We start from the raw sequence: 24,956 nt of genomic DNA on the forward strand, positions 1-24,956 counted from the left end.
CGATGGGAACTGAACCCAGATTGCTGGTGCCATAAAATGCTTTGCTCTACGCTGCCACGCGGCCCCTTTCGATATACGTTTCCAATGTATCTAATCTCATCCATATTGAACATATTCAGCACAATAAGCCCATCCCTAATGAAGTTGGTAGGTGCATTGGGGAAATGCTACAGCATGGTCAACAATTGCTACTTCCCCTTGCACTTTCATGCCATGCAAATCAACCCTTTAAATCTGCAAAACCTCCCTCTACTTGCAACAAATTCTTTGTTTTCACTACCATGCATTTTGTCAAATCGTTGAACAGGCTCTTTGCTTTTTCTTGAATAATTATCAAGCTAATTATCAAGCTGATAAGCAAATTATCAATATTGAGGCTGAATATTTTATAGTGCTCAGAATGGGTGCCTTGTCATTTATGATGGTACTTGCTCCAGAGTGACTGAAACCCAATGCTCTAGTCAATTTTTGATGACATTTCTCCCTCTTCATATCACTTAATTACATCCATTTTAATTTCCATAGTGATGGTTTTCCCTTTCCTACCATCACATGCATCTTTTCAAAATGCATGGTAATGACAATAATGTATGATTTATACGCACAGTACGGATACTGTACCACAAAGGATCATAAACACTGCTCTTGGTATTCAAACTATCCCTTTACCTGCACAGATGCTACCTGACCTACAGGGTTCCTCCAGCGGTTTGTACTACAATTACCTGAAATGACCTATTTTGATTAAAGTAAAAGAATTTGAACTAATCTGCTGTTTCTCTGAAAATCCTTGTATTAAGGCTATTTATTTAACATCGCTAAAGTAACAATGTCCTACATAATATGACCTATTCATTGTTACTGTGTTTCATAGAATCATAAGATCATAAAAAGGCTTCAGCACAGAAAGAGGCCATTTATTCCACCATATCTGTGCTGACTCCCTACTCAACAATTTTTCTACTCCCTTTCTCTATGGCTTGCAAACCTTTCTTCACCATATGTTTATCCAATTCTTCTGAAAGCCACAGTCGAAGCCATTTCCCCCACAGCTGTTAGCATTGCATACCAGATCCCAAGACATGTCACTTGCTTTCTCTTTCATCAATGTCTCTGTTAATTAGCTTTCCCTTCACCTCCAGTCCTCAACCCTTCAACTAAATGGACAACTTTCCTCTATCAACACTGTTATGACCCTCGTAATTTTAGATACTTTATCAAATCTGACCTCAGCCTACTCATCTCCAAAAAACCAGTCCCAGCCTCTCTATTTGATTCTTATAATGGTAGTCTGTCTTCTGAAGAACCATCCTCATTATTTTTTTCTATACCCGCTACCTTTCACATCCAACAATATGGCAACCAGAATTGAGCACAATTCTCCAAATATGCCCAAACATCTATTTCCTTAAAGTTCAGGATGATTTTCCCACTTTTCTATACTATGCCTCCATTGATAAAGCCCAGAATTGTGCTTCTCTAGTAAACCATTTTTTTGCAACTTGCACTGCTACTTAGAGTTCATCCATGAAATGAATTGCTCCACTAATGGAGTGCACTTTGCTGACTTTTTTATATCCCCCTCCCCCATCTCCTTCCTACGTTAAGACGCTTGTAATTCTTTCTTGTGTGGCTCAACATTTTTTAACAATGTTCTTGGAAATACAGTGGGAATATTTTTGCTATATAAAAGATTTTACAAATTAAAGCTGTATCTCTGAAGCAAAATACCCAGTGGGATTCGTGAATATTGCATTACGCTTCACTGAAATGATCAGTTTTATTAATCGTACAAAAATTGATGCTGCAGTACACTTGATTGGTAATGCAGCATTCATCAATGATTCATTAAAACCGCAGCTTACTTAAATAGCAATGTTGTATAAATTGATAAATCTGAATTTTTATTATTGTTTTCAGTATACCTATTAGTTCAAGCTGGAGTGCACTTAACCATTATAAAGTTTAAAAAAAAATAATAGATTAGAACATCTATTAATAGTTTTTGACAGTTAATTAATCTTCTCATGGAGCTGTAAAGATCAGAAACAAGCCCTTTGAGCAAGCTTGTCAATGCCAGCAGCAATCCTTGTCTATACTAATCCCACTGGTATGCATTAGACCTGTGTCCCTTTGTTCCTTTCCTATCTATTTACCTGCCCAAATGCCTTTTAAACATTGTAATTGTATCTACCTCTACCACCTCATCTGACAATTTGTTCCATATGATAACCACCTTCTATTAGAAGTTGCACTCTCCACTAAATTTCTCCTTTCTCCCCTTAAACCTATGCTCTATGCTTTAGGCGCCTCTATCCTATGCTCTTCATAATGTTATAAACCTTTATAAGGGCTTTAACTTCTTTGCGCATGTGAGAGCAAACACTTTGTAACCAAGCTCTCCTCGTAATTAAAGCCCCCCATTTCAGGCAACATCCCAGAAATCTCTTCTGCATTCTTTCTAATGCCACATAAATCCTCTCCCATAGAATTTTTCCAATAATTTCCCTGCTGTTGATGTAAGGATCACCCTCTGCAGTTGCCAGGTTTGCCTTTGTCATTTTTGAACAAGGGAACAGTCTTCTACTTCCCCTGGCAAAGGTAAAAACATGTCATGAACTAGAGAGGCTCCTTGTTTTTCAGCTTCCTGGAATAGATCCCATTCAGGCCTTGGTGAATTACTTGTGTCTGGCTTTTCTTCCTTTTTTCTTCCTATTTCTTCCTTCCCAAAATATCAATCTTCATCCTCCACTTCATAATAATGAGAAGTATCTGTAGTGTTCTTGCTCGGGTGTAACAGAACGCCGAGTTAAACCTTTGTCAATAACGATAGGATCGCAGTAAGATTAACCATTTACTGTTCACTCTTCCACATTGACGTATGGTGAAAACTGTTGACAAAACAATACAAGATTTGTACAGCATTTGTTTCCTTCTTGATATTACATTTACATCATAAATACTTGCAAGGTAAAACTACAACAACTACATTACATTAAAGTGCAGCATACAGTCAGGATCTACCTACGCCATTGACTGCTTTAAATACACTTCAACGCAAACTATCTGCAACTCTTTAACTAACGAAAACATAAACATTACCGACCATCGTTACTTTTCATGGGATCGGCGTTAACATTTTAATTCAACATATCAATTATCTCACAACTCACAACGTTGCTTTCACAATGTTCCTGGTGCAAAGAGAGAAAACGTGCTGCTGCTGCGCTAGCACATGTCAGCCCCCACCTTTCCGTTTTTCTAAACCGGTATTTTCCCACAGGACGCGGCAAAACCGGATGTGAAGTCATCGCATGCTGTGATATCTCACAGACAACTTTAAACAGTCCTAACTTTAACTAGAATGCTAACAAATGAATTACTAGGTGAAAATATTATAAACTAAATAACTGTCATAAAGGCAGCACAGTATCCATTTAGAAACCTCCTCATATCCTCTGCTCCACACAGCCATTTCCCCATTGATTCTCATGGTAACCTACTCTCTCTCTAACTATCCTCTTGCTTCTACCATTGAATAATGCAGCATAGTACAGGTTCATTGGACCAAGTTGTTGTGCCAACCTTGTAATCTGCTCTAGAGTTGATCTGTCTTTTCCCTCCCACATAGATTCTGATTGAAGAATGAAGAGCTATCTGTCTGTCAAAGAGCTTCCGGGAGATGCATGTATCTGGCTCCACCACCACCCCGACAGGACATTCCATGTATCTGGCTCCACCACCACCCCGACAGGACATTCCATGTATCTGGCTCCACCACCACCCCGACAGGACATTCCATGTATCTGGCTCCACCACCCCGACAGGACATTCCATGTATCTGGCTCCACCACCACCCCGACAGGACATTCCATGAACCTGCAACTCTAAAGAACTTACCTCTGACATACCCCTCTCACATAGTTTCTTCTAATCATCTTAAATAATGCTCTCTCATATTATCCATTTCTGCCCTGGAAAAAGTCTCTGGCAATCCATTTGATGTATGCCTATTGTTACGAACCCGTAACTGGGTCACTTATCAGCAAAGATAGAGAGGTCCGTTGAAGTCTGATGGTACTATTTTTAACAGTATTTAATTGTAAAAATACACAAATAATATCAATGCAAGCATACAGATAATATATGTCATCAATACTAAATCTAAAAGTGCGGGTATAATAATAATCAATAAGAAATAAGCTCTATCATTGTCCAGGGGATAAATGTATTGTCCGATGGAAATATAAAAGTCACTCAGTTCATTCAGGCTGCAGCCTTTTGTTGGAAAGAGAGAGAGAGAGATTTTTAGAAACTTGCCGGCTTTCCTTTTTATGATTTCGATCCTTCGAGAGTTCCGTTGGGGTGGCCATTCACTTGTGGCCTCTCCTATAGCTAAAGCCGTTCTTTCGTGGTGAGGCTGCCAATTCCCAGGCAAGGGAATAGGACGCACACGAGCCCCCCACCGGCTGTCGCTATTAAACGCTGTCACGGGATCTCTAGCGTTCCTCCTGGTGCGTCTCAAGGGGTTGTTCCCCAGACCCTCTTTTATCCTTACTCACGGGGTCTCAGATGTCAATCAGGTTGGGATGATGCAATCCCTCAGCCAGCCCTCTCTGGTCATCCCCTGAGGGCTTCAATGAACAGTACAGTACTCAATACACAATTCTGTCTCCAAGAGACAATGACCCTTATCCGTGGTTTTGTCTTGCTGAGGCCAGGACACATTCCAAAACCTTGAGGATTCTCTCTCATTTCCTGGGTCCCAGACCCGAATTAATAGCGATCTCGCGATTCTCAAAAAGGAGGGGGCTACTTTGTACCCTTCAGCCCCTCAGAGATGTGGCACATTTGTAACACTATTGTTACCATGTAGATCTACTATCAAGTCATCTCTCATGTATAAATATTTTTTTGGATCCTCTTTAACCCTGCGAGCCAAAATCATTTCAAGTCCCCTTTTCGCTCTCAAGTTTTTTTCCCCCCAAAATAATTTCAGCATATCCCTCTCTAAGCAGACTCTTGGGGTTGAAATTGACAGGTTTGTGCCCCTCTGGGTTCTGAGCTAATTGTTCAGGCTAATGCGGGACTGACAGACTGCTGGAGAAAGAGCAGTAAGTGTTTGATATAGTCGGTGGGTGGGCGGGTAGCAGTGAATGTTGTGCAATCTCTCTAATCTTTTAATCTGAGTTTTGCATGTGCTTCTATCAACAAGGTTTGAGATACTCGTGCTATTCCTGTTTTCCCTTCTCATTTTGAGCTGTTGTGGCATGAGGATTCCCTCATCAGTAGGGGCATTCCTTTTTTTTAAGATGAACACACTGCATTTCACTGTTGCATCAGTCTGTTTTACCAGTTCTCCAACTGATTTCAACAACACTACAGCATATTTCACTAATACTTCGTGGATGCCAACTATAAATATTTCCCTGTAACAGTCAGCACTTCCCCAGTCCTGTCAATGTGTCATGTTTACTAATTGAAATCAACATTTATAACAGTTGGAGGCTTTGCAGTTGAAGTCATCCAGAATGCCCTCAATTTTCCATGCATGAATACACAGCTGTTCTGTGCACCTAACAATCTCTATATATTGCTGCTTTTGCACAAATGGTAGCATTTAAAAATCTATATTAAAATAGGTGCTATTTTAACCACTAACACACAAAATTAATTACAAATGTTACTTTTTATTTGTGAGCTCAGTAATCTATTTTGAGACCAGTTTGAGAATTGCATTCAGTATTATACATATACTGTTATTACTGAGAGGGAAAATCATTAATTCCTTAATTATAGACAGCATGTTTCATTTATGATCTTGTGAATATTGCGCCTCTAACACTCGGTGCCTGTGATACTGCTGCAAGTGAGTCATTCATTACACCCATGCATAAATGTTTTTGTACATTTGGCCATAAACTCGGCTTTGACTGCAAAAATTTGCATCACTTGAATGTGCTGTAGCATACGCCAAAAAAGGGCAAAGAGATATATATTTTTTTCTTCAGGAGTTATGACCCAATACTGCAGATGAAGGGTCTCAACCCACAAAATCAACTGTCCATTTCCCATAGATAAGGAGGATGATGAGTCTTTTCTCCAGGCCTAATTCATTAGTTCCTCCAGCAACACTTTTTTTTGTTCCTGATGCTGGCATCTGCAGTCTCTTGTGCCAACCAGAAGATGGTTCTAAAATCTAATTTGTGCTGGAATGTCTTTACTATGCTCAGTAGCTCAACTAGAAACTGTTAATGTTGACCTGCAGTTCTTCAAGCATTTTCTGCTTGACATCAGCCAAGTACAACAAACCAGACACTGTAAAGGCCTGTGGTGTTTTGCCTTTCATTAGACAGGGATTCAGCTCAAGTGCCATGAAGTTACGATAGACCATAATGCATAGGAGCAGAACTAGGGCATTCAGCTCATTGAGTCCGCTCCACCATTTTTATTATCATTCTCAATGCCTTTCCCTTGCTATCTCCCTGTTTTTTATGTATCACTCAGAGAATCAAAAAAAGGGTCAGCCATGATTGAATGCTGGAGCAGATTCGATGGGAGAGATGGCCTAATTCTGCTCCGATGTCTTATCTCACTCTCTTACACATAAATTCCCTCGCCTCCACTCCGGCCTCCTACCTGTTCACAGCTCCTCTCTCCAATGGTCCACTGTCCTCTTCCTGTCACATTTCTTTCTCACCAGCCCTCTGCCATTCCACCTACCTGGCTTCACCCATCACCTTCTGGCTATTCTCCTTCTTCTCCCTTCCTTTCCAATCCTGAAGAAGTGTTTTGGCCCAAAGTATCGACTATTTGTTCATTTCTATAGATGCTGCCTATCTTGCTGAATTCCTCCAGCATTTTGTGTATGTAACTCCCATCAGGGTCTTTTTACCCTTGCAGTTCCTTATCTATGCCTCCCCTTATGTAGAATCCTTGTAGGTACAGATAAGGAGGATGGTAACAGTCTTTTCTCCAAGGCAAGGAAGTCCAAAACGGAGGGTTATAGGATTAGGTTGAGAGGGGGAATGTTTTTAAAGGGTTTTGAGAGGCTTTCTTTTTACGCAGAGGTTGATGCGTATATGGAACAAACTGCTAAAATCAGTGGCTGAAGGAGGTAAATTAGTATAGTTTAAGAAGCACTTGGATGCGTACGTAGTGTGAGGGGAAGGGTGGTAGGAGGGATATGGGCCAAGCACAGGAAATTGGAACTAGGAGAGTGGACAACCTGGTTGGCACAGTCTGGCTTGGCTGAAGGGCCAGTATTCCTGCCATATTGCTGTATGACTTTCTCTCAAACTTGTTCTAGCACCCTGTTTATTATATAATCTGTCCTACCCTCTACCCTGATTCTGACTTTTCACTGTGTTCTTCCTCTGCCACTCGTCATCTTCCTTCCTCCGTATCCTAAAACTAGTTCATTAGTAACTCTCCCACTTCTGACGAAAGGTTACCTACTGCCCCCTCTGCACTCTATACTGAAGCTCCCTGACTTGCTGATTATTTCCAATACTTTCTGCTTCATTTCAGGTTTCAGTAATCTGGAATACTTTAGTTTTGGCCTAAAGTGCTTTAATACAATAATTATTGAGTCCTGTAAATTGAATTTTTTTGTCTTTATTTTTAAATCTCATACTTTCCTCCCCACACCACCTCCACTTACCTGAGTAAACTCTGTCCCTGTATTCTGGGCCACCCTACTTAACAGTACCACAGGAGCACATTCACCAGGACTGCAGCAGTTCAAGAAGACAGCACAGGAATGTGGCTAATAGTGTTGATGTTGCCTGAAATGTGCAGATTGCAAAGTAAACCCCCTTTTTTGTTGGGGGGGGGGGGATACAGATGCATAATACCCTAAAAGTAGCATCACAGGTAGATAGGGTAGTAAAGACAGCTTTTGGTACATTGGCCTTTATAAATCAAAGTATTGAGTATAAAATTTGGAATTTGGAGTATTGTGAGCAGTTTTGGTCACCGAATTACAGGAAGGATATTAATAAGGTTGAAAGAGTGCAGAGAAGGTTTACAGGGATGTTGCTGGGACTTGAGAAACTGAGTTACAAAGAAAGGTTGAATAGGTTAGGACTTTATTTCCTGGAGCTTAGAAGAATGAGGGGTTATTTGATAGAGGTGTAAAAAAAAATTATGATGGGTATAGATAGAGTTAATGCAAGCAGGCTTTTTCCACTGAGGTTAGGGGAGAAAAACCAGAGGACATGGGTTAAGGGTGGAGGGGGGAATGTTTAAAGGGAACATTAGTAGGGGGGCCTCTTCACAGAGAGTGGTGGGAGTGCGGAATGGGCTGCCAGATGAAGTGGTAAATGCGGGCTCACTTAACATTTTCGAAAAACTTGGACAGGTACATGGATGAGAGGTGTATGGAGGGAAATGGTCCAGGTGCAGGTCAGTGGGATTAGGCAGAAAAATGGTTTGGCACAGCCAAGAAGGGCCAAAAGGCCTGTTTCTGTGCTGTAATGTTCTATGGTTTTGCACACCTTTTGTCCTTTTTTTCATGTCCATCCTCTTTTCTCATTTGCTTTGATTTCCTTCTCTAGAGTTTCAGTCTTTAAAATTCATCTGTCATTCATTCTTGTATTTTACCTTTTCTCCATGTGGTGCCTTGGGAACCTCTTTGAGTTTGAGCTGGTTGCAATGAAGGAATGTTTGTCATAAACCATTTTCACTACATGTGTAGTTTTTAATCAATAGTGCAGTTGCTCTTATCTTATTTAGAAGCTTTTTAATACGGTTAACCAAAGTAATTCACTCAGATTGTGAATGCAATTTGTTTTAACTTCTTAAAATTTCTCAGAAATGCAAATAGGAATAGTTGCATTACAGGAATCTGTCATTCTGTGTCCTCTCAAAGACACCCCTGCTATAATCATCTCGCTCCACAGAAGCTGTACAATAAAAGTCTATCAATCACTTGTGTTGTGGTGCAAGCTACAATACATTTTATGTACAATTTCATTTGTGGTTGTATTTCAGGTCCTCTGACAGGTTCTAGGACAACACTCGAGGGAACGTTCAGCTGTTGGAATGGGGCAGCTATTAAACTAAGGCAGCTCTGTGATTTCAGCATGGACTGCAGCAAAGCTGAAGACGAAGGAGCAGTGTGCAGTGAGTTCCTGTGTCTTTATTTCACATTCATGTTAATGCCACCGCTAATTGCTTGTAGGCTGCTTAGCCATGACACACTTGCCATCTTGTTAGATTCAGATTTTGGTCACCAAAATCGGGTTGCTTAAAGCTGACCAGTCTTTGCACCCATATTCTGTACCTGTTGTAAATCTGGAGGAAGTCCATCATGTGTCAAAACAACATTGTAAAAAATAACTGGAGAGAGGTAGAATAACTTCTGGTTGCCTAACGCTGAAAGGACATGACCATACTGGGTCAGATACACATTACAAAACCCACGTTTAAGCTAGATCAAGCTATGATTGTTCAGTGTATAAATCCATTTCAGTTCTTTATTCAGGTTGGGGTGATTTGCATGCTACTATTACAGGTGTCTTCTGTCCTTGATGTTCCTTCCTCGCATACAGAAAATTGCTAGTTTAGTATTGCGTTTACTGTAAGTTTGATTCAATTATGAAAATCATACGTGTTCCAGTTGGGTTGGCCATGTTTTTGGGTTGGTCAGGTTTTAACTGTATACCAGTGCAGAAGGCAAGCCATATTAAATCTGAAATCTTTATAGACCAATGACAATGTTTATTTCTAGCAGTAATACTTTAAGATGGTTAAGAAATCACACAAACATATGTATAGCTAATTTAGCAACAGAATATTATATCGCATATCATATGATATCATATCCTCTCCCCTTCTAAAATGGCACAAAATCCATCTTGCCATGAGCAGCAGATACTTGCAGGGTCTGTTTTCTTTTTTTGTATTTTATTTTTTTTTATTGAAGTTCATCATCAAACAAACATTTCCATAAGATGTATTTCAGACATTGTACATATATATCATATAATCATATATATCACAAATCTCCACCAAGTATTTATCTGGGGTATACACTTATAGAAAAGGGTGGAAAGAAAGAACAAGCAAAAGGAAAGAACTATGTACAAGTAGGGAGTGATCTTTTTTTTACACCAGATTCATTGATTTGTGAGAATAAAATCAGGCCTATGAGGCATTATGTAGTTAAACCATTTTTCCCAGTATGGATCAAATTGTTCCAGCTTATGATTAACAGATGCTGTTATCTTCATTTTAAAAATGTCCATTGTAATTTCCATCCATGTATTTAAAGTTGGGCTCTCCTGTGATAACTATTTCCTAATAAGAGTCTTTTTACCAGCCACCAACAGTATATTCATTAAATATTTATCTCTTTTCAACCATTCTTGAGGTATATATCCAAAATATATGGTCTTATTCTCTAAGGCTATTTCACATTTAAAGATGCCTTGTAGGGCATTGTGTATCTCCCTCCAATAGTTTTTGATAACAGGGCAGTCCGTGTGCGTGTGTGCGTGCACTAAATAAACTCTTCTTTGTCCAGTCTGCCAAAAAAAGATCTCTGGTCCTTTCAATTCAGAGTTTTCTTCCTTTTTCTCTTTAAGCCTGCCTGTCTTATCTTCACTTGGGAGATGGGTGACCAACGTTCCCCTGGCTATTTGTCCAAGTTGAGCCAGGTTAATCTATTCTTGTGAGGAACCATTTTCATCCCTCCCCATTATGGAATGACCAGGTGTAAGAATTGCTGAGTTGCTCAGCTGTGAAAGAATATGTGTAGAAACTTTATTCAGGCTTGTAACTTTTAGCCTCCTGAAATATTATAACAGAAGCATGTTAGAGCTCCAGGGACTTGAACTAAATCCATCCAAATTGGTTGAGTCTTCATGACACCTGGCTCAGTAAACCCTCTAAAGATAATTGGGTGCCTGCAGTAATTTAACACAGAAAAATCCTGATAACTTTCTTGGCTCACTGCCTGCTTTCCCTGTGCTTCCTTTCAACTGCCCACAGCCCAGCTTCCTGCTCTCCCTTTAACACACGAGATCCTGGTTTCTTCATTTCCTTTAAACTACCAGGACTCTGTTTCTCTGTAGTCACCTTAACAAGCTGGTGCCTCTACTGCCATGCTCCCTTTAACTTCTACCTTCCTTAATCCATTTATTACACTACATCCTGGCTCTTAAAATCACACCATGTCCCACGCTCTCATTAACAAGATGGAGCTACATTTCCCAAGCTCTTTTAACATATTGCGACACCCAGTTCCTCTGCTTCCCTTAATACACAAAGGCCCTGAGTTCCAATATGTCCTTCAAGACTGAAGTAGGGTCTCTGCCCAAAATGTCGACAGTTTATTCTTTTTGGCAGATGCTGCCTGGCCTGCTGAGTTCCTCCAGCATCTTGTGTGCGTTACATAGGAATCCAGATCCATAAGTAGGAGATATGCACTTCAGACCTAAAAGAAAAATGAAGAGAATATGCTGGAGGCTTTTATTTCTTAATAAAATCTGGAAGCAGAGAATTACTTCAAACTCTGAACAAGAGTAAGCTTTTCAGAGTGCTTGTCTATTTTTTTTGGGCTAAAAATCTCAGTAATGGAATCAAATGCCCATGTTTTGAGCAGATGTATTGCACAGGTGAAGCTTGTGTGCATAATCTGATAGTTGTCACCTATATAATTGAACCCAGCAGTTTTCCACTACAGCTACCCCATCCTCACAGGGCCTCATTAGAACGTATCCCGAATTAACATTCTTGTCTAACTTGCTTATTTATAATGCAGCTGTTCACATGATAATATAAGATATTTACCAAGGTTGATCCTTAACATGAGAGCAGCAGAGACTGAGTAAACTATTAAAAGCTAAGTCAGTCTCCAAAAGTAAACTGAAGAATATTTTTGTTGTCTTCTGTTAAATCAATTGAACAAAATATAATTAATCGCTCTGTTCAGTTTCTGTAATGCTGCATTTCCAATAATCTTATTTAGCCAGTACAGACACTGCATAGAAACAATCCAGCAGAAATCAATTTCTAGTCGAGGCTCCAGAAAGGAAATTCATAATAACATTATCCGTGAAATAATTCCAAACAAAAATCATAATTTTTAAATGGACGTTAGCTTAATTTCTTTTCTTCATTTTTATGACTGTACATTGTTGCCATTCAATTATCATCTCTTATTAAAATGACCATTTATAGAAATAAATCTTTTATATTGAATATCACACAGCATACAAATAATGGCCTTGAATCTGCAGTTAGTTGACTGTTGGCTGTTGCCTCTAGTCCACAAGAACAGATTTCACTTGGCCAGTTATCGCAGTGAGAATTTGCTAAGTATTTCCAAACAGACCCTCAGCCCAAAGCTGCTTCCATTTGTATTTCTTGTCACCCGGATAGGAGTAGCAGACTCTCCTACGAAATGGCCTGAAAAGCCTTGACAAGCACCTAAACCATGTGTAAGCCATTTTTTTTCCCCTGCCTCTGCTTGTCATGCACCTGTCCGCTACACCCTCAACATTCGCCATCTCCCAGCTCTTCTTCCTCTCCAATCTGGCTTCACCTTCCCATCATCCCTGGCCTACCATTTACCTAATGGTCCTCGTGCCACCGCTCCATCCTGCACCCACCCCCCCCCCCACAAAATGGCTATCTTCTGTCTCCACAAATCTTTACACAACATAGAACATTAGAGAAACAGCCCCTCAACCTATGCTGTTGTGCCAAGCTAATTAAACCTATAATTAACTGCCTGACAAAACTAGTCATTTTGGCCTACACAGTGCCCACATCCCTCCAGGCTCACATGCCTTTCTAAGAACCTCATAACCCCACCATCACCTCTGGCAACACACTCCAGGCACTCACCACTCTCCGTAAACAGAAACACACTTGTTTGAACTTGTCCCCTCTTACCCAGGGTGCATGCCTTCCAGTCTAGACATTTTGATCTTGGGAGAAAAAAGATACTGACTGTCTGTGCCTCTTGCGTTCTTATAAACTTAAATCAAATCTTCAGATTTCTCCTCTCCCTCAGCCACACCAGAGAAAACAGCCTGACTTTGTCTAACCTTTCTCTGTACCATTCAGTTAGCATCCTGGTAAACCTCTTGTGCCCTCGTGCAGGTTTCAATCCGAAACATCAACAAATCCTTCACCCCCCCCCCCCCATGCCCCCACAAGATGCTGATCTACCCACTGGTTTCCTCTAGTACATTGTCTGTTACCCCAAATTCCAGCATCTGCAGTTTCTATAACACACGTGCTTACCTGGCTGATGGAGGCATCAAAAATTAATATTTATTTTTTGATCTGTTGCAGCTGCTCCTTTCCACTGGACTCCTGGCCACATCCAACTTGGCACAGGTGTTGACTGAGTGGATTTATCTGCAAAAGCTGGGAGGAATTATCACAACTCTGCACTCTCAATCCCCACTTCACAAACAGCTTTCAGCAAGTCAGATACAACCTTGAATTTGCTGTTAATTGTGCAGAGAAATGGCAACAGTTCCACATTAGGCCCAACATGTATCAGACAAATAAAACCAATTTAAGCTGATTAAACTAACTTATAAAACTGTACTCGCTATTGAGTTAAATAGATAGGGACTGAACTCTCTGGAGAAAAGAAGAGTAAGAGAGATGTACCATCAAAACGTACAAAATACTTAATGAGCTAGACAGGGAAGATGCGAGGGAGACCTTTTCCCAAGCCAAGGAGTCCATGCTCAAGGGGCATAGTTTCAGGGTAGGATTGGGAATAAGCTGAGGAACTATTTCTTCATTTGGAGGGCTGTGTGACTCGGTTGTTGTTTCATTTCAAAACACGGATCATTATATTTCTGGATATTAATGGGAATTGAAGTCTACAGGGATAATCCCAGAAAATGGTGCTGAGATAGATCACCCATAATCATAATGAATGTTGGAACAGTTCAGAGAACCAGATGACCTGCCCCTAATTCCTTCATCTATGTTTTATAATCATTTAATGAGACCTAACGGAGGCAAATTTGTCTACCATGTTTCCTAGAAAGCTACATCTAAAAATGTCATGGGTGGAGAAGGGGTGTAAGCTGAGAGGTGCCTTTTATTCACATTTTGGTTGTGGTCGTTGTTGGTTGGGCCAGTTTTTGTCACCCATTTCTGATTGGTGTTGGAATAACAAAAATAAGCTGTCTTGTTGAACTGTTGTAGTATATTGGGAATCACGTTTTTGCAGTTTCCAGAACTTTGACTTAACAATAATGAAACCTATATTCTTAAATCAGGATAATGATGGGAAGCAGGTGGGAAAGTGCTCCTTTAGAAACAGAGGGAACGGGAAAGACTGGTGAAAATCACTGGCCACAGAAGGCCTGCTCTTTGCATTTGGGGTCCGTAAAGACTCTCCAGTGCTATAGCCATACACCCCTAAGAAGTTGCCAAGAAGGTTTGTATAATGTCATGAGTACAGTCAGTATTCTTGAGGCTCTGCCTGCCCCTGAATTCTGAAGAGAAAGGAAAAGGCATGAATATGGAGTACGACTCACCTCTCCAATGCAACAGTGAGCAGCAAACTCTTGAGTTGTAGCTAAGATCAGCAGTAGCATTCTGAACTGATCCTCATATAAGGAAGCTCAGAGTGGCTATGACTTTGACCTCCATGGAAAAAGTAGCCAAAGTATGTGTGAGGCTGTACTTGAGGTTCGAGAACTCAGCGAGCTTAAAATATTGATGGTTTATATAGGACAGTTCTGAAGAAAGGGAATTAGTGAAAGCTAGTTAGTCTGGGAATAACTATTCTCAGTTTTTAGACCAATGAGGTTGAAAATTTCAATGCAGCTGTGTTTTCCATGCTATTCTATTGTTGATATAATTTGGGAGACTTTTATACTGGAGGAAAGATAGTCAGTGAAATCACAGATGGGGCTAAAAGAGGAGCACAGATTTCATGACTAGAGCTGACACTTAGGAGTGTTCAGAAAATTGCTAAACTCTAGGTTAATCCCATTTTCAAAAGCACAGCAGCATTATTTTCTAGGAGTTGTGTGAATGCATTTCTAGCTCAAGCTTTTTAAATCAATCTTTGTAATACTGGGGATTAAGAGATGTGAACAGCTGATTAAAACCGCTTAAGATTTGACTTTGACTGATATCAGCAGATTTTTTAAAATGGGTAATGACAGAGTTAGTAATTGCTTTACTCTCCAAAATACTTGGCTTATAATGTGTTACGAGCAACACCTTTTCTAATAGAAAATGTGTCTCCATGAGCTGAAATACACAAACTTCCAATTTAAAATGGAAAACGCCACCATTTTGCTAAGAATGTCACTGATTCACCATGAAATGAGAGGTCAAAATACTTTCAAATAACAGTTTTAAAGCTCAAAACAAGATTAGAAAATATATGCATGCCTGTGTTACTCTTTATAATGTTTAGGATTACCTGACAGTTAAGATAGAATGCACATTACCTTTTAAGTAATTACCTGCCTTATATGTGTAACCTAATAATAAATTATTCCTGAAATGATTAAATGCAAAGATTATAATTCACATTGTCTAATGAAAGCCTGCAAGACTTTCACAGTTGAAGACAAAGAGTTATTGCACACAATTATTTTTGGGGAGGTTACAAAAATATATTTATTTTTTGAAATGGATCTAGTTGTTCAAAATGGATAATAACATTTATCATCATTACTGATTTCTTTGGACATGGTCTGCTGCAGAAGTAGTAATGCCTTGAAGCTTGCTTATGCCACATTAATGGGATTGATGTGTTCTATGTAACACAAGAAGATTTAGCAGCTGTATGGATTATTTTTTTTTGCCCAGAATTCATAATAACCCACTAAACAGTTCAAAGTTTATTTTGCATTCTTATGCTAATCCTGTCAATGGAAAATGTCACCTTGCATAAAATCTATGCATAGCTTGTTTTCAGGTGTTAGTAGCTACACAACTGGTTTTGCAATATACGTACTTGGTGCAGGCAGTTTTTTTTTCTGTAAACAGTTACTGAAAAATAACTTGGGTCAGCATAAGGGACTGTAGTAAAAGTTAAAGAAGTGCTGCAGTGATTTTTGAATTTTAACATATTGATTTCTTGGGATCTGGGCATCACTGGCAAGGCCAACATTTATTGCTTATTCCCAGTTGTACTGAAGCCAGATAAAGTTCTTACGGTGAAGGTCTGCCCACTGTGCTGTTGTGAGAGAGTTCCAGGAATTTAACCCAAAGATGATGAAGGAATGGCGATGTGTTTACAAGTCAGGAAGATGAGCAACTTGGATGGGAGACTGATAGCACCCATGCACCTGAAGCTTTTGTCCTCGATGGGAGTGGTGGCATATTTTTGAAATACTTGAGTAGCCTAGGGGAGAAACTGTAGTGCATTTTGTGTACATTGCAGCCACAGTTACGAGTGGTGAACAATGGAAAATTCAGGATGTTGTATGGAGTATCAGTCAAAGGATGGTTTTAACCTTGATGTCAGAATCTGGTTTAATATCACGCTCATGAAATTTCCTGTCCTTACAGCAGCGGTACAATGCAATACATTGACAAAAATGACTGTGATTTGTGTGTGTACACACAGGCATGTAGGTACACATGCGTGTGTGTGTGTATATTTTTTAAAAACATAGAAAACCTACAACACAATACAGGCTCTTCGGCCCACAAAGCTGTGCTGAGCATATCCTTACATTACAAATTACCCAAGGTTACTCCCAGCCCTCTATTTTTCTAAGCTCCATGTACCTATCCAGGATTCTCTTAAAAGACCCTGTCGTTTCCGCCTCCAGCACCGTCACTGGCAGCCCATTCCACGCACTCACCACTCTCTGCATTTACACTGGGGGAGAAACAAAAACTTAGCCTGAAATCTCCTCTGTAAATACTGCCAAGCACCTTAAAACTGTGCCTTCTCGTGTTAGCCATTTCAGCCCTGGGGGGGGGGGGGGGGAGAGGATGCCTCTGACTATCCACACATCAATGCCCCTCACCATCTTATACACCTCTATCAGGTCACCTCTCACCCTCGTCGCTCCAAGGAGAAAAGGCTGAGTTTGCTCAACCTATTCTCATTTAATTTTTAAAAAAATATGTATTAAGTAGTGAAAATAAAATTTTTGGTGTAGCGTTTATGGGTTCAATGTCCATTCAGAAATTGATGGCGGGTGGGGGGAAGAAGCCCCCCCCCGCCATCAATTACTAAGCATGTACCTTCAGGCTCCTGTACTTCCTCCCTGACGGAAGCAATGAGAATAAGGCATGTCCTGTGTGATGGGGTCCTTAATAGTGGGTGCTGCCTTTCTGAGGCATCACTCCACAGTATCCAGGATATCTTCAAGAAGGCTAGTGTCCATGATTCAGCTGACTAAGTTTACAATTCTCTGCATTAGCCCCCACCCCCTTACCTGAAGGTAATGGAGCCAATTAGAATGCTCTCCACAGTATCTTTGGTGAGATACCATATTTCTTTCATGAAATATAGCCACTGTCATGCCTTCTTTGTAGCTGCTTCAATATATGGGTTGAAGATAAATCCTCAGAGATATTGACTCCTAGAAATTTGAAATTGCTCTTTCTTTCCACTTCCGACACTTTGAAGACTGGCTCGTGTCCCCTCAACTAATGCATTTTGAAGTCCGCAATCAGTTCTTTGGTTTTACCGGTGTTAAGCGCAAGGTTGTTGCTGTGACGTGAATCAACTAGCTGATGTATTTCGTTCCTGTACCCTCTCTCATCACCGTCTGAAATTCTACCACCAATAGCTGTATCATCAGCAAATTTATAAATGGCATTTGAGCTATGCCCAGCCACACAGGCATGCATGTAGAGAGAGTAGAGCAGTGGGCTAAGCATGTATCCCTGAAGTGCACCAGTGATGACTGTCAGCAAGGCAGAGATGTTACTTATGATTCATACAGATTATGGTCTTCCGATTAGGATCCAGTTGTGGGAGGGAGGTATAGAGGATCAGGTTTTGGAGCTTTTTGTCATCGTGTTTCTTGGCTGTTGCCAGGATTGCAATCACTGAGAAAAGTGAAGAGACTTCCAGCACTCTCTTAACATAACTTGTAGATAAAGGACAAGCCTTGGAGTGTCGTGAGATGTCACTTACTACAAATTACTCACTTTCTGACCTGCTCTTGTGTTTATGTGGTTGGACCAAACGAATTTCGAATTAATCCTTTGGATGTTGATGGTGTATAAATTTGCAGTTGTTTTGTATTTAACTTGCGATTAATGTCATTACTTGCTGCAAGTTGAGCAGCTCTTAAATGAAATTCCAAAATTCGAGAAACTCTGAAATCAGTATTTTTGTGTGTGCTGACACGACATCAAAAATAGAAAATCCTACAAGGTGCTGGGAAGGTTCCCAGGTGATGTGTGTTCTGTGTACCGCAGCCAGTTCGGAAACGTGACCTTACATATATAATAAACAGAAGACAATGAAAAACGGAAACACTGTATCAAGCAAAATTGAAGATGTTGACTGTGTATTGTCAGCATCTGAGTAAACGTGCCATTTAACGGTATACTGATTATGAAACAAGCAAAGATCTATCACAACAAACTCAAAATAGAAGGTATTTGTGAATATTCAGTTATATGGTTGTAGAAATTTAAGAAAAGGCACAGCATTAAATTTTTAAAACATCTGCTGATCACAAAAATCTAGCATCAGCACAAGTGGAGGCCAGTGATCATTAATGGAGAATGTGCGGAGCAGGTTAAGACCTACAAGTATCTGGGAGTGCAGTTAGACGAGAAGCTAGACTGGACTGCCAACACAGATGCCCTGTGCAGGAAAGCACAGAGTCGACTGTACTTCCTCAGAAGGCTGGCGTCATTCAATGTTTGCAGTGAGATGCTGAAGATGTTCTATCGGTCAGTTGTGGAGAGCGCCCTCTTCTTTGTGGTGGCATGCTGGGGAGGCAGCATTAAGAGAGGGATGCCTCACGTCTTAATAAGCTGGTAAGGAAGGCGGGCTCTGTCGTGGGCACAGAACTGGAGAGTATGACATCGGTGGCAGAGCGGAGGGCGCTGAGTAGGCTACGGTCAATCATGGAAAACCCTGAACATCCTCTGCACAGCACCATCCAGAGACAGAGAAGCAGCTTCAGCGGCAGGTTGCTGTCAATGCAATGCTCCTCAGACAGGATGAAGAGATCATTATTCCCCAATGCCATTTGGCTCTACAATTCAACCACCAGGGGCAAGACATGTTAAAGTGCCAGGGTTAGGACTGAGCTTAAGTTACCACTCAATGCATTTTAGTAAACTATTAAAGAACTTTTTATAAGCTATTTATTAATGCTTTTTGGGAGGGTGATTTTAGATGCATATCATATTTATACTGAGTTAAATACTGTATGTAATTAGTTTTGCTACAATAAGTGTATGGGACACTGGAAAAAATGTTGAATTTCCCCTTGGGGATGAATAAAGTATCTATCTATCTATCTAGTGTATGACGCTGATTGTGGTTTTTTCTTATACCCTACATAATGGAATAAAATTTTTGAAGCGTCACTGATGAAACTGATGTCACCGATGAAAAAGATTTACGAGAATGTTACCTGGGTTTCAGCACCCAAGTTTCAGGGAAAGGCTGAACAAGTTAGGTCTTTATTCTTTGGAGCATAGAAGGTTGACTGTGGACTTGATAGAGGTATTTAAAATAATGAGGAGGATAGATCGAGTTGACGTGGATAGGCTTTTTCCATTGAGAGTAGGGGAGATTCAAACAAGAGGATATGAGTTGAGAGTTAGGGGTAACAGGAGGGGGAATTTCTTTACTCAGAGTGGTAGCTGTGTGGAATGAGCTTCCAGTAGAAGTGGTAGAGGCAGACTCGGTATTGTCATTTAAAGCAAAATTGGATAGGTATATGGACAGGAAAGGAATGGAGGGTTATGGGCTGAGTGCGGGCCAGTGGGACAAGGTGAGTTTAAGCGTCGGCATGGACTAGAAGGACCGAGATGGCCTGTTTCTGTGCTGTAATTGTTATATATATGGTTGTATATAACTCTAACACCAGAAAAAGTCTACAATGCTGACTATTTTCATACCTCACATAAAACCTAAAAAAATTCAAATACAAATACAATGTACTGTATTGTAGGTGGTGACTGAAAGCCTGCTGTTCAACGGTTGATTCAGATATTCTTCTGTACACCCTGTACAGAATACCGTGTACACATTATATTTTCATTATATTAATGGTACATAATTTTTACTGTTAAGTACAAATCAGCAATGAACAAGTATAAATTCTGTTTACCAGTAGCACATAAAGTCAGAGTCAGAAATGATGGCGGTCCCAAGCTATCTCACTATATATTTCAGTCCAAAACACTTCCAGCGTCAAGCCTTTCAGATAAAGGCTTTGCAAACTCTGCGCTATTTGCTTCCTTCGTAATTGTCAGAAAGATGCTGATTTTTTTTTGTTTTCATTAATTTAGATGATAAGTACTAGTAAGATATTTAACAGCATACGCTTACACAGGTATGTCTGACCCTTCGCTAAATGCTGGCCCAATCAATAAATAAGTCGTTTATTTTTCTCACTGCTCTCTGACCTATTAAGGTAGGAAGGAACCAAATGAATTTGTTCAGATGGAACCACATTTTATATTGGACATGGAGGAAATAAAATATTTTTTTACCTGCATTTGAAGCATTCCCTTGTAGATTCAATTGCCTAAAGTCCATTTTAAAAAAGCCAACTTGAATACTGCTTTAGCCAGTCACCAAGAATTATATTTAATTAAACACTTGAATGTGGAGCTAAAGGGAGCAGGAGCTGTCATTGAGACTATTTATTTACTACCTTCCATTGATCATGTATGTGTATGTAGTTGGGTCTCTACCTCACTGAAGTCCAATCCAGTGTGTACGTTGAATTGAATTGACTTTACTACTTTCATTCTTCACATGAGTAAAAACCTTTACCTTACATCTCCATCTAAATATGCAATGCGCAATTTATAGTAATCTGTAATAAACAGTATGTACAAGACAGTCAATATAATGTAGAAATACAATTGTATCAGCGTGAATTAATCAGTCTGATGGCCTGGTGGAAGAAGCTGTCCCGGAGCCTGTTGGTCCTGGCTTTTGTGCTGTGGTACCGTTTCTCAGATAGTAGCAGATGGAATAGATTGTGGTTGGGGTGATTCGGGTATCCTATGATCCTTCGGGCCCTTTTTACATATCTGTCTCTGTAAATGTTCTAAATAGTGGGAAGTTCACATCTACTGATCCGCTGGGCTGTCCGAACCACACTCTGTAGAGTCCTGTGATTAAGAGAGGTACAGTTCCCAATCCAGGTACTGATGCAGCCAGTTACGAAGCTCCCAATTGTGGCCCCTGTAGAAAGTCATTAGAATTTGGGGACTCATGCCAAACTTCTTCAACCGTCTGAGGTGCTGTTGTGCGGTTTTCACCACACAACTGGTATGTACAGACCACATGAGATCCTCAGTGATGTTTATGCTGAGGAACTTAAAGCTGCTCACCTTCTCAACCCCAGATTCATTGATGTCTATAGGAGGTAGCCTGTCTCCATTCCTCCTGTAGTCCACAACCAGCAACTTTGTTTCTGCAACACTGAGAGGAAGTTGTTTTCTTGACACCACTGTGTCACCATGATGACTCCCTCTCCGTAGGCTACCTCGTTATTATTTGAGATTAGGCCAATCAGTGTAGTATCATCTGCAAATTAAATTTGCAGATTGGAGCTGTGGGTGGCGACACAGTCATGGGTATATGGAGAGTAAAGGAGGGGACTTGGGACACAGCCCAGGGGGCTCCTGTGAGGATAGAGGTGAGGGAGCCCACTCTTGCCACCTGCTGGCGATCTGAAGCTCGGAATTCAGCTGCACAAGGCGGGGTGAAGGCCAAGGTCTTTCAGCTTCTTGTTGAGCCTGGAGGGAATTACAGTGTTGAATGCTGAACTGTAGTCCAAGAGCAGCATTCTCACAAAAAGATCCTCCTCCTCCAGATGTGTAAGGATGGTGTGTAGAGCTGTGGCATTATGATGCAAATGACACAAAGTGAATAAATTAAGTAAATATTATTGGTCTGAAGTTTCTTTACAGAACAGTAATATATTGTTCTTACCCACTGCATCATTCGGGCATCATATGCACAGTCTTCCCAGGACAGTGGAAATGCTTCTGGGCAGTGAAATGCCTTAATGGGGTGGGATAAAGAGCAGAGTACTAGTTAGTTCTGTTTCCCCTCTTTGTTCTTCTGTCTTATAAAGTGGCAAATTAATGGACACATTCATGTCCATCATCAAGGACTTCCACCACAAAGGGCATTCCCTCTTCTCATGCTACCGTCAGGAAGGAGGTACAGAAGCCCAAGGGCACACACTCAATGATTCAGGAACAACTTCTTTCCCCCTGCCGTCTGATTTCTGAATGGACATTGAAACCATGGATTCTACTTCACTATCTTTTTTTTAATTTCCTTTTTTGCACTACATGCTTAATAGAACTATTATATAGTTTGTATTTCAGTTTTCTTTTCCTCTCAATGTATTGCATTATAATGTTACCGCAAAGTTAAGAAATTTCATGACATATGCAGTTGATATTAATTCTGATGTCATGCATGTAAACCCATTTGCCACACTTTAGCTAGATATAGTGCTGGGAGGAATTAACCATCTTTTAATATTGTATACAATAACATCAATGTGTTTGCATTGTAATAGTTTTAGTCAGAAATATGCAATTTGTCTTTATTTTGTTTTGACATGAAATATTGAACCATAAGCATTAATGTCCACTCAGACAAATTGAGTCTTTGAATATTCTTAAGATGGATGTGAATAGAATGTTTGAAAAGTAACAGGGTGATAGGTTACTGTGGGTAGATGTGAAAGAAGAACTGAATTTACAATCAATGAGCTCAGGCTTATTAAATAGAGAAACAGGCTTGAGATGCTGAGTTGTCTACTCCTAATTCATGATTGTAAGATAGATTATTAAGTGTTTATCTCTGCTATCTGAGAGACATTACCATTGTCAAATTGAAAACTCCATCTGTTTACATTACAACAGTAAGTGCACATGAACATTATGTCAATAACAGTATGTACTCTGAAATTTTCTGATGTACTGAGACAAGAGAAATGCAAGTTCATTATTGGCTATCACTTCATTTGATCTCATAACCAGTTACAACCCTCATTACCAAGGAAAGCAACAGCTCTGAGATGTACTCTGAGCATCTGAAAGATTTCTTTATTTGCCCTGTGGAAGCCAAATGCCAGGGAAAGAAAAAGCAATTCAAGTTAGAACTTCCATCACTAACATATCATAACTCCTCCCATATTAATACCCAACAATATTATGAACACTTCTATCACTTTTTGCATTGCATCTGAAACATTATTATGCATAAACTTTTTGGTGTATGCTTTAAACACAATTGGAAATTACTTCAGTTTATCTCCATGTTTTCTAGGTCAAGTTATAATATCCTACATTCACATAGCAGTAAATTAATTTCTTATTCGGCTTCTTTCTGGATAGCACGTTTTGCAGTTACTATTTGACCATCTTCATTACTTGTGACCGTTGTGTTGATCTCTTTTGCACTACTTAATTTATACTTTTATGTATTTCTTATGGTAATTCATAGTTTTTTTATTATGTATTGCAATGTACCGTTGCCACAAAACAACAAATTTCTTGAAGTTTGCCAGTGATATTAAATCTGATTCTAAATCTGATCTCCATACAGTTTCCAGTGACTCTATATCCAGTGACAATAGTCAGCAGAACATGGTGCATTTTCAACTATTCAAGAAATTAAATGGTTTTTGATAGAGTGACTTGTAGGGACAAAATGAAACATTTCCAAATGATAGAAAAGCGAAGTTAAGTGGAAATCCACAGAAGGTCAGTCAATATCTGATACAGGAGGTGATGTTAGCTTTGTCATCAAGTGGTGGCCAGCTCTGAGCTAGACACGCACTGTTATTTTTTTGTTTTCATTATGAAATTGATCCTGAAATCCATTGTCTGGAATATACATCACCCCAATGCATCGTTTATTATCATTCCAGCACTCATTAGCTACCTGCTAAAAATCCTATATTGACCATTTAAAGATGAATGCATCTAATTGTTAGTGAAAATGCTTTTTGTGAACATGATAGCATGAAGAAAATTGCTGAAAACAATCCATTCATGAATTCACTCATCTCTCTTCACTTGGATCTGTGCTTCCTTCGTGTTCTTGCCACTTAGTGATATAATTTTGCTAAGAGCAAGCAGATGATGTCTGTAACTTCCAACAACCATTCCATTTAAACAAAAATGCCTTTCTTTTACCAGGTAACCTGCCAGTTGGCTCTCACTGTTCCTTCGAAGAAGGCGATTGTGGGTGGTTGTCAATTACATCGGTGATGTATGAACCAACATGGAGAGTGAAAGAAAGTCATTCTAACGTTGAAGAATTGGGGAGAAAATCATGTAGTTCAGAAGGTATCTGATATAAAATTTCATCAATGAACCTGGTGACATTTAACTGAATGTCTTAGCACTAATTCTAGGTTTTCATCTGTTGTAATGTCTTCATTAATCCTCTTTCTCTTCCCTATCTCCCCCTCCCCCTCCATCCCTTCTTTGTTCACTTCTAACCTTATTATCATTGCTCCTCCTAGCTCACTCATGTGCTTTCTCTGTTTTCAATCTCTCCAATACATCTTCACATTGATTCAGAAATGTCTCCAACTTCTTCTGGTACATGACCTCTAATGCTCATAAATTCTTAGAGTATTCCTACAGGAGTTGGAGTACCATCAGGTGGTGGGCACCATTTTGTCATCCTCTGCCAGAGAAGGTGAGCAGATACACAATCAAAGTAGATACGATCCCAAAGTTGCAGGTTCTTTCAGCTTTTAAGCACCACTAGGGTCAAGAGGATTATAAGTGCTTCCAGTACCCCTTTG

At 39.9% G+C, this 24,956-nt stretch overlaps 1 protein-coding gene across 1 annotated transcript in view; it reads left to right on the top strand.

Annotated features, from left to right (window-relative positions):
* The window catches only part of LOC132403323 (ALK tyrosine kinase receptor-like), an 891,331-nt gene that overhangs the window by 854,429 nt on the left and 11,946 nt on the right, over positions 1–24,956 (top strand). The window contains exons 6-7 of the mRNA XM_059986774.1: positions 8,995–9,126; positions 24,340–24,489. Coding sequence (XP_059842757.1) covers positions 8,995–9,126; positions 24,340–24,489 — 282 coding nt within the window. The remainder of the gene's footprint in view (positions 1–8,994; positions 9,127–24,339; positions 24,490–24,956) is intronic.

This window comes from Hypanus sabinus, chromosome 12 (genome assembly GCF_030144855.1).
Source record: "Hypanus sabinus isolate sHypSab1 chromosome 12, sHypSab1.hap1, whole genome shotgun sequence".
Classification (NCBI taxonomy): domain Eukaryota; kingdom Metazoa; phylum Chordata; class Chondrichthyes; order Myliobatiformes; family Dasyatidae; genus Hypanus; species Hypanus sabinus.